At 33.4% G+C, this 11,065-nt stretch overlaps 1 protein-coding gene across 1 annotated transcript; it reads left to right on the top strand.

Moving 5' to 3' along the window:
* The first annotated feature begins 15 nt into the window (after window positions 1-15).
* Window positions 16-10,998, top strand: LOC108767280 (uncharacterized). Its single transcript, XM_018517039.1, has 6 exons — window positions 16-297; window positions 1,680-1,829; window positions 7,400-7,560; window positions 8,916-9,018; window positions 9,190-9,746; window positions 10,392-10,998. The coding sequence occupies exons 1-6, from the start codon at window positions 54-56 to the stop codon at window positions 10,608-10,610; spliced, it is 1,434 nt and encodes a 477-aa protein (XP_018372541.1). The 5' UTR covers window positions 16-53; the 3' UTR covers window positions 10,611-10,998.
* Window positions 10,999-11,065: the final 67 nt, after the last annotated feature.

Here is an 11,065-nt window from a genome sequence, read left to right as displayed (position 1 = left end):
TGCTATCATCAGGAATGCGTTTTCGCAAGTACCGATAATCCGAAGGCGCGATTATGCTATCACGCTACTATGGGATATTTATTTTGTGTATCGCCACGGTAGCCGGAACATCGTTTTCGTCGGTGGGGAGATGGTGTTCTATCTGGTTCACGCTAAGTAGCGTTAGCGTGCTACTCACCTTACCGGAGATCACACACCAATGGTCGCTCTTAGGATTGAATCTCTGGTCGAATCATGCAACGGATAAGCCGACGTCTAACGAGCTCTTTGAACGTGACGCGACTCGATTTTCCAGGGGTGAGTACATTGCAAACGTTATAACATTACACAAACGAAGTGAAGAAATTGAAAAGAGGAATATTCGTACACGGAAAGAACGATTTTGATGAAATATCTAAAAATTTAGCTATACTGAAAAAAGATTGTTCTTGTTTGACTAAACCAATTGGTTATTTGACTAAATTAATATAAATATTAATTTATCTTCGATCTTTATTTCTTTCGCTAGAAAATATAATATGTTTTAATTAAATACATAAATATGTATATATATTCTTTTTATCGAAAGAAAAAAAGACGAGCTGAATCAATTTAGTGAACTTTTTTTTTCTCAGTGCAAATAAAGATCTGAAAATAATTTTGTTGGATCATCAAAATATGTAACACTCTTAAGCGTCAATGGCAAAACATTCTAGCAACCATTTAGAGTGTTTTATATAATTATTTTGGTAATCCAAACAAAATTATTTTTAGATCTGTATCTAGCTAAATTTTGGATACTTCAGCAAATCTTTTTTTTATTTCCTTGTATAGTTCTCAATAACGTTTTAATAATTCGCGTTTGTTTTCTGAATTGAGAGATATGTAAATGAAAGAATAAATCCCTTTCTTTACAGCGTGCATGCAATTTTAAGAATTTTGCGAGGGTACTTTTCCAAATGTATTTTCTGCGTATTAAATGATACATACATATGATGATAAATTATATAATACGATTCAATAAATAATTGTGCAAATGCTATTTATTAGTTTTTGATGATATTTTTACAATTGAATTACTTGTTTGCTTTTTTCATCAATCTAATGCTTTTCATTTCTAAAAAATGTATAATTGATTAATTCGCAGCACTTGAATTAATTATTTAAAAAATCGAGTAAAAATTGATAAAACAGCGAAATTAAATTTTTATTGAAGGCCTTTTGGAGAAGTCCTCGTTCGAACGTAAAATGTAAAGCAATGGTACTTAAATACAATAAAAAGACGCTAAGCAAATAACGCGGATTGCAAATAATTCTACATTGATGAATTGTACTAAATTTTAATAAATTATTTTTTTAATAGTACTAACTAAATATTTATTAAATATAAAAATATATTTATTTGGTACAAGAACCATTAATTTGATTTATTATTTTTATTGAATAAATATTTATTTACTGTAAGTAAATGTTTAGTTGGTACTATTCAAATAAATATTTATTAAAATTACTACATTTTTTCTTAATATATTACTCGAAAACGTTCTATAAATTTGTATCTGTAGATTTTCATCAAATCGCGTAACCAATTTATCTATTTCCTACATTTATTTACATTTCGGAAAGTGACATTGTCTACGGTTAGAACGGACGAGGGAATTTTTCCCAGTTTATTTGACTCGTTTCGCGTTTATCCGCAGTGCTGAACTTCTTTCCCGTTCCGGTCGAAGAAGAGTGCCTGTCCGAGGACAAACGACGTCAGGGAATATGCATGAACACATATGAGTGCCGTATTCAGCGCGGGCAATCTCACGGACCGTGTGCGCTCGGTTTTGGCGTGTGCTGCATATGTGAGTATACCTGTCATTCGTACGTGAATATAACTTGTCATGCGCATCATCTTAAAGCGATGTCGTGAAACCTATCTGGAGGACCTACAGAAGCGCCAATTCATTCTGGTTGCAATAAAAATGATCTCTCTGAATTTGTATTCATATCCTAAATATTTCTAATTCCTAATGAAATTATTAATTTCTCAAGATATTATGCGTTATTTTTCTATCCTTATTTGTTTGTTGCGCTTAGAGAAATTTCTGATTTCAGGTATGCAATTATGAACAATATTCCGTTTAGGTAACTCAAAATTATCTACATAAAAATTAGATAAGTTGTACATCAATACATTGTAAGATAAAGACAATTTCATTTTTTATTTATCTAAATAAAAAAATGAAATTATAAATAATTTCTTCTAGATAATTTTAAGATAATATTGTTTTTAAACAAAATAATTTAAGCCATAGAAACAATATATACACATTTTTATATTTATAATATAAATCTTTATTTCTTACATACAAATAAAAATTTTTCAAATTTTTTATCTGACAATTTTCGAGTAATATATTGATGCCAAGACGCTCCACTGATATATAACAAAATATGTTATACTTGAAGAAAATCTATTTGAGATGTGGATAAAAAATAAAAATTTAATTGTTTAGATTTAAATTTTAAACATAAAACTATTTCAATGTTAAAATTAAAAGTGTACACTGAAAGAAAAGATTTGCTGCTGCAGCAAATTAGATGGTTAAATATGGCATAGCATTTTTAATTGGTTGCAACAGCCAATTTTTGGATGCTGCAACCAATTGTTGGTTGTATTAGCCTATCCGCAATGTCAGTATAAGATTTCGATTGACTAACGCAACCAAAAATTGGTTGCTACAGCCAATTAAAAATCCTATGCCATATTTAACCATTTAATTTGTTGCAGTAACTAATCTTTTCTTTCAGTGTATGTACATATATACTTTCTTTTTTTAAATTAAAAATAGTAAAAAGAAAGCAATAGGCAATAGCGTTGACACATCAAGTCAATGCTCAAAATTACAAAATCTGGACAGCATTCATCTAACAAGATTAAACGTCCATTTTACATACATATATAAAAAGAAAGATGTTTTAAAATCTTACATTCTAATCTCGCTATACATTGATATAAATTATCTTATACTCGTTTCCTCCAATGTACATTAACTTCAATCTCGATTTAACTTACTCTTAATTTTTCTCTAATTTTTACAACTAAGAAAAAAATGAAGAGTATAAAAGTTGAACCGAGATTAAAATTAATCTACATTGGTGCAAAATGGATAATACAATTAATATAAGATAATTTGAAAAATAGCACTTTTTTAATTTAAGATAAAGATGGAAATAATACATATTCTAACAATTTACATAAAGATAAGACGAAGCCATTTCTTCATCTAGATACTTATCTAGCAATTTGTATAGATAATTGCAAACACTGAACGTTTTTTTTTTTCTAATTTAAATAACTGATTGATCAGATTTGCTATCTTACGTCATTATTTCTTTTATGCGACATTGCTGTTTAACATCGTCTCAAAATAAAGCGGAAAATATACTTCTGGTTAGAAGTCGTACGTTATTTTTAGCGTCTAAAATTGTATCTGTGCAACCGCGATTGTTTTATTCGCTTTGTCGATTTGATGCCGAATCGATCAGCGCTTTTCTGCTAAGTTTAACGGTATCGCGATAGCCGGGTGTAACTCCGAGACGATCTCAAGCAGCACGTTCTCCTCGATACCGTGAAAGGGAGCACTCGAAGAAGGAAAGAAAAAAAGGAGGAACGGTACGCTTACCCGGTGAGTTCGCACGAGGAAGAACTTGAAGGCCAGGTTATACAGTTATTTAATTGCCTTTCGGTGCGGACACAAGTGTTGTACTGTACGAGCTCCACTGTCTCCCTATGATATTTTGTTTACATTGCTCTTAACAATTCGCAAATATCGAGCGTGACCGAGCATACCGTTCTTTCAAAATCTGTATTGCAAATATGCAGTTCCATGTGTAATTGAACTGCGAGATTTGTGTCTCCTCTAAGCGCGTTATATCGTAAAATTTTACATTTTATGGACACGTGCGACATACATATTTATCCTTCTAGCAATAAATTTTCTGTAGAATTTAAACTCAACTTTACATTCTCACAAAATCCATTGAAATTTGCTGAAAGATATCAACGGTGTTCATCTCCAATTCTAAAATTTACTTCGCTAAACGTTTAAAATTTGCAACGTTAAACTTAACAACTTCGTAGTTGGCTGCTGTATTAAATTCTCATTAATTAGAGAAGGCACCGACTTGAAATTCGTTAAGTAATGCACCATTTATATACATTAACGGTGATTAGATGACAAACTATGTAGACTTCTAGCGGAAGATAAATTTAGTACAGATTTTACTTATTTCTAAAAAATTTAATATCGATTTCATTTCCTCGAAAAAAATCTCCTCGGATTAAGATTCTATTATGCAGCTAACGATGTTAATTTTCTTTGTGAGGAGGTAAAATAATTTAATTAAAGCTAAAATAGAAATTTTGTAGCATTCTTTTTAGGTGTACATCTTGATGGTGATTAAACTTTTATTATAACGAACATCCTCATTTCATGCCGCTACTTAAATTTAAGTTTCATGTAGCGCGGAAAAGTTCTTATATACGCTAGCCTGAAACCGTTCCACCGTCCGTCTCCGTTTTATAAAGTCTCTCGTCCAATCGCTCCTTGTTGCTTTTTATTCGGTCTGCATCCATTCGCTTTTTCCGTCACGATACATGCTATTGCACAGTCGAAAACAGGGCCATACCGTACGTACGGATTCTTGACCGATTTCGCGAATACAACTTCTTGCCATCCGTATACGCATCCTGAAAGTCCGAGTTTTACTTATATCGGCCTATCGCCGGATGCCGTCATTCCGCAGAAATAATTTAATATCGCGAAATTTAATGTGTTACGGAAGAAAGATGATGCATGTGCACGAGCAAATTTACGAGAGCTATAACGCGAACAAATAAATTTCTAATGCTCTCATGGTCAAAAGACAGGGACGTGACCTTTAGATATAAATAGCTCATTGCAGTTTTACGGGATTAGAACAGCAATTATGTAATAAGCAGCGGACAACAGTATAAAAAAGGATATATATATATATATATATATATGTATATGCTTTTAGGTACTGATATTTTCTGACTTGTAACATTTCTGTCGAAGAAGACTTTCAATATACGCGATTTATTAAAGCGCTCTTTGCGCTCTCAGGACTTACTATCTGCCTACGTTTTCATTGAGATATTTAGGGTCGGTTGTTGCTTAGGTAAACAATATAGTAATTTATCTAATGGTTAAAAGAGAGCTTATAGATAAAAAGAGAAAATGAGAGCACAGAGTGAATGAGCTAATATTTATCAAAAGGTGGGGACAAACTGGTCTTAATCTTTAATATAAATTAGACGTTGTAATATTTTATGTTAAAAATGTATGTGTATGTTAAAAAAAAAATTAAGGATGTATGTATTACATATTAAAGCATGACTAAAAATATAAAAATTTCATAAATTATTGCCTCGGTGGTCTAAAAACTTAGAACGCTCGTCTAAAAAGCAAGAGATCCGGGTCGAGGTAATATTTTTCACAATATAAGAATTAATTATTTACAGATTTTAATATGTCACTCAGCATTATTAAGATCGTTCAAAGATGCAAAAAAGCACCAAATTGCTAGTCAATTTAACTTGTGATATTACTGCGGTAGTTTAGCGTTTCAAGATCGAAAAATTATTTCGACATGCGTTTCAAAGGATTACATACGTTGTATATAAATTAACACAGAATCATACAAGCATTTAAGATCCAACTAGACCGTTTAAGGCATTGATTTCTACAGTTTGTGTTATTACATATACGGTCCTATAATATATTACATTGTTTCATAAATTGTATTATTACGTTTATTTATGTAAAATTTGAACACAATTCTCTTATTGGTTATTTAATTTTTTGTTTGCTTTGATTCTTGTATAAAATGGCATTTTGTAGTACTTCACAAATTTGATAAGGTCATAGATTGTAGCGTTATAAATTAAATCAAATTTTTTATATATACTAATAAAACTATAATAAATATAATATTAAAAATATTAAAATATTTTATTTGGTTCACTTGCATTTAAAAGTTATTTACTGCAGCAAATATGATTACTTCGATCAGGACTTTCGCATTACTGCTTAAAGCCCTGATAAGCCAATTCATTGTTTTATTTTTTGAAATTGATTTCAATGTGTATTGATAATAAAAATTTTTTGGCTGATGCTGGCTTTTTTAGCTGATATTGTGTACAGACAAAACCTCCTTAAAAGTTGTAACACAAAAATGAAAGAAAATTAATTGCAAATTTATCAAAGATCTGTTATTAGAATTAAAAATATAGATCGGAGATTCTGAGATATCGTATTTATCCAAGTAAGATTCTACATTACATATGTGCATACATATGTATATATTAATTTGCATACACAACACATATTATATATAGATACGGTGCGTATATGATTCGCGAGCTTCAGATCAAAAGGTTATCTATCTTGTCTATTTTTTGCTTTTTTATACTCTTTTCGTTGAATCGTTGAATGCACACTTCCTGCAACGCGACATCAGCCGCTCATACATTTTTTATATTGCCCACCGAGTTGTTTCCTTGGACCACCAGAGGAAGTAAGATCTACATGCGAAGGCAGCGTTTCTTCTAGCCGGCGGGCCGTTGAATAGCGTCTCGAGATTCTAAAACGGTCACTGAATGCCTGAATGGAGAACTCGTTATCGAAGCCGGAGGCTGTTCGTGAGAATATCGCACAGGCGACGCCCACAGTGGATACTTTACGAAAGTGTTAGAATGTCTGGCATTCGCATTTAATCCGTCCACATAGACATGAATTTTAAACAGGAAATTTCGGCGAAAACCTAACAGGTTATTCTTGATCAATTAATAGTGACTATGTCATAATTTCTCGCATTTGTACATCCGTGTTTTTCCTGACGTAGATCAATCTACATGAAAAATTAATAGATTTTGGAAAGACGTTGCAGAAAAGAACTATTTAAAGCGTAATAATAGGGGAAGGAAATCAAGTATAAAAGTTTGTTATTCCTTAGAAAAGCCACTATAGAACTCAGGTGTCTGATTTCCCACTTAACTTTAGAAGGCTAACAACGCATTATTAGCTTGAGCTTTAAGCGTTCGAGCATTAGTAGTCTGAGCTTTAAATGCGAGGCAATTCATTCTTCGTTCATCAATTATCTAATCTTTTATTAACCGTCGCTAATATTAATTTAACGAGTTTAGCGATAAACGCTATTACTTCGTGTTCGGTCTTGTTTGAATCAGTTTAAATTCGGATGTAAAATTCTACGGAATTGTGCGCGAGGCCTTCATATCGTGGATTCTTACCCCAATTAAATATTCCGAAGGGTATACGAAACTCAAACGTCCTACAGTCGGTACAAGTATTTTGTTAACTGTGTCAGTAATTAATATGGTTTACAGTCACGGCAAGCTGCGACAATGAGGTACAGAATAATCTGACCTACGTGACCAGTCCTGGTTTTCCCAACCTCATCGACCGGCCTATGAACTGCTCAGTGCTTGTACGGAAGATCGATACGGAGGTCAGCCAGTTGAGGATCGACTTCGTCCATTTCAACATTGTAAGTCTCAGGAATGTCTCATTATTATAGTGTTATCTACTAGGAATAGGCTAGTTGCAACTGTCGATTCCCCCGAGTGCTGTTTAGTACATCTAATATTCCATGAGTTATCAAGATAATGTCGATACTAACACGTGCGAAGAATGCAGAATTTTTTTTTCTTCAAATAACTACGCTATACACACACAACATTACTTTCTAGATACTGTTCAATATTAACAGCATTTGTGAAAATCTTCGTCAGTGCCGTTTTTCACCCAGACGGCACAATGTTTAAAGTTTAGAACATATAAAGGCATCTTTAAGACATCTTATATCCCGATTTTGAACATTATGCTACCTGGGTAGATATTACAGTTTAATTTTACTATAAATAAATTTGGAGAAAGAATGAGTAAACGAGGAGAAAGAAAGAAGGGAAAGAAAAGAGGAAAAGGCAAAATACACACAAGAATAAAGTAATTATGAAGAAAAATTGTGTATTAGTTCTTATATTACACAATTCCAGGTGGCAAGCTGATGTTATTTATCGTCATTTTTTACGACAGTAGACGTCATTTTTACATAAATGGCGACAAATGACATTAGCATATTTGAAATATATCGCATTTAACATAAATAAAACACACACGTAATTCATTTGAGTTAGCGATGTGTATATATGGAGTAATCGCAAAAGCAGAAAAGGTACACGGAAAGAAAATTAAATTAAAGAATAGTTTTGCTAAAGTATCTAAAAATTTAGCTAGATTCAGATCTAAAAATATAATTTTGTTACACCATCAAAATTTTGTGCGCTCAAGAGAGTTGCAAGAATGTCAAAACTTTTTGCAACATTGTTGCAAACCATCAGCACCTCTGTGAGAAGTCTAGTTCTTCTTTTTGTTATTCGGAAAATTTAATAATAATATGGTTGCTTATACACAACTTGTTTGACTTCATCAATCGACGTCCAAATTTCGACAAGTTTACGACATCCAATAAATTAACCATTAACTCGTGTTAGAGCATTCTCTTTTTAATACGTTTTTTCCGAATAATTTGCGATTTTAATTTTGTTTGTGTTTTCGATGTTTCTTAAGTTTATTATACTGAAGAGGATCCGAATCGAGGGTTGAAACGTATATGTATATTCACTTTTCTAATAAATGGTTTTGTTAATTTACACTCGAACATCCTGTGTTGGCTCACATCGGCATTATTTGTCGTGATATATTTTTTTTATTTTATCATAATTATTTTGATAGTTTAATAAAATTATTTTCAGATTTAAATTTAGTTAAATTTTTAGATACTCTTCAGACAAATCGTTCTTTTCGTGTACGTAATATATGTAAAAGTAAAACCTGTTTTAGGGTCAGCCAAACGCCTTGACTGGCGTGTGCGATGGAGATGTCATGGTAATTAACAGTAACAGGACATCTTTCGAATTATGCGGATGGAACAGCGGGCAACATGGTGAGTACTGCTTGTACAATTTCTTACACAAGCTTTATAATTGCAGCTTTTGTAGTACCGCGAATCTAATAGCGTTAAAATTGGATTTTTCTGCACGCGCGGGACATCACTCGCACGTGTACGTTTTTCGAGAAATTTAAATAGCACAGACTGCTTTATATCTCGACACAGTATACGTGGACGTGGGCGAAGGGAACGAACCAATCACTTTAAACTTCCGGCTGCCAAGCGGACTGCAGTCACGAATGTGGGAGATGCGGGTGATACAGCTGGGTTTCGAGCAACGTGCACCGGTAGGATGTCTCCAATACTTTCGCTCACCCAACGGCACACTGAGGACATTTAATTATCTCCCGAACGGCAGATATCTCGCCGAACGCGATTACCTATTATGCGTACGTCAGGAAAGAGACATGTGCGGTATCTCTTATCAGCCTTGCACGCGAGACTCTTTTCGGATAGGTCCTAATAGATCTCAAAATATGTCCAATACGACCAATAACACAGTTCCCGCAATGATCACTGCAAACAGCGGAAATGCTTCTACAGCTGTCAATCCAAATGTCACTCCTGTAAACGGTTCCGGCATGGACATTGTCGAGGGATCGGGAGCAGGATTATCTGAACAGGAAATGGCTTTTATTTCCAATATGAATTCGATACCTTTCTTCGGAAGACGGTGCAGAGACAGGATACTTATTCCTTGCGATTTCGAGGAATTTATTACAGTACGTTATGTTTAATAAATATTTTCTTTATTATACTCGAATAGCACGTATGTCCAAAATTGAGACAAAACGTTTTATATTCCGATTTTAAATATGTGCTGTCTAAGTAATTATTATGTAAAAAAGTCTAGTAATACCTAGTAATGTATATGAATTGTATTTATAAACGTCATCTTGTATTATTTCAAATTTATTATCAACAATTTTCAATTTGGACTTACGTGATAATTTGGAAACTGGAATTTTAGTATAAGAGGATTAACCCTTAATACATGCGATTGATATTCTGCGTATTCCTTCTCTTTGAAATACGGGAACATTTCATTAAGTAATGGTCTTTATTTATTCTTTTTTTTTTAATATACAACTTTATAAATATTTTTTAAAGACGTTAGAGAGAGAGAGAGAGAGAGAGAGAGAGAGAGAGAGAGAGAGAGTATTATAAGAATTATTTAATAATTTCTGTATACCTATAAAAGTGAAGCCGAAAATTAAGCTGGGCCACGAACAACTCGTCGTATTTAGTAAAGGACTGGAATATCGTCGTGTGTACGAAGGGTTAATTACAGTAACTTTGGCACACTTTGTAAGAAAACAGAAGCGATATCTCGTTTAATAGTTCAGCTGTGCAAATGTCTGTTTTAGCCGGGAAACAACATGGCAGGTATCTGCAATTTGGAGCGTTGCGGCAGTTCACTGTGCGGCCGAAACGAACTCGACGCAGAGGGTAATTGCCGAGTCGAGACTTGGACTACTCCCTTTCGTATAAGGGTAGCGTTTGGTCCGGGTGTCAACATGGACGGTACGTTGGAAGACAATGCCGGCATGTGCCTCATGTACCAACAGTTAGCTTGTGTAGCTTGAGCGTTATAATTATCCCACTCTTCGCAAGGCGCATAAAGCGCAAAGCAGAACGCTAGACGACCTATAAATGCGGAGACAACTGTCGAACAGAAGAAGGAAGCATCATCGACTGCATCTGTACTGTCTGCTACACTGTTTCTGTAGCATTGTCAAGCGACGTCGTTGTCGCTTTCGCAGCGCAAATATAGGAAATATTTTACGAACGGAATAAAGAAGATTTCGCTTACTGGGATTTTGCTCATTCGGCTTAGACTAATGGACGCGAGATTACGGGACGGGAATTATGGGATTGAGGTTGAAGTATTGTGCTGTATAATTAATACCGCAAAAAAGTCAAAGAGTCAAATAGTTTTTATTTACAAATGAACTAGCTTAAATCGTAAACGCAGCGCACAATTCTCGATATAGTGATATATGTATATATGTATATATACATATATATAAATATATACATA

This window comes from Trachymyrmex cornetzi, unplaced genomic scaffold, assembly GCF_001594075.2.
Source record: "Trachymyrmex cornetzi isolate Tcor2-1 unplaced genomic scaffold, Tcor1.1 scaffold67, whole genome shotgun sequence".
Lineage (NCBI taxonomy): Eukaryota > Metazoa > Arthropoda > Insecta > Hymenoptera > Formicidae > Trachymyrmex > Trachymyrmex cornetzi.
The sequence above is the reverse complement of the archived record's forward strand: the minus strand, read 5'-3'. Positions and strand labels throughout refer to the sequence as shown.

Excerpts from the sequence above, each read along its gene's own strand:
- LOC108767280 (XM_018517039.1), top strand. The coding sequence starts at position 54 with ATGCTATCACGCTACTATGGGATATTTATTTTGTGTATCGCCACGGTA. Across the intron at positions 298-1,679 it reads CGCGACTCGATTTTCCAGGG|TGCTGAACTTCTTTCCCGTT; the intron begins GTGAGTACATTG and ends GTTTATCCGCAG. Across the intron at positions 1,830-7,399 it reads TTTTGGCGTGTGCTGCATAT|TCACGGCAAGCTGCGACAAT; the intron begins GTGAGTATACCT and ends TATGGTTTACAG.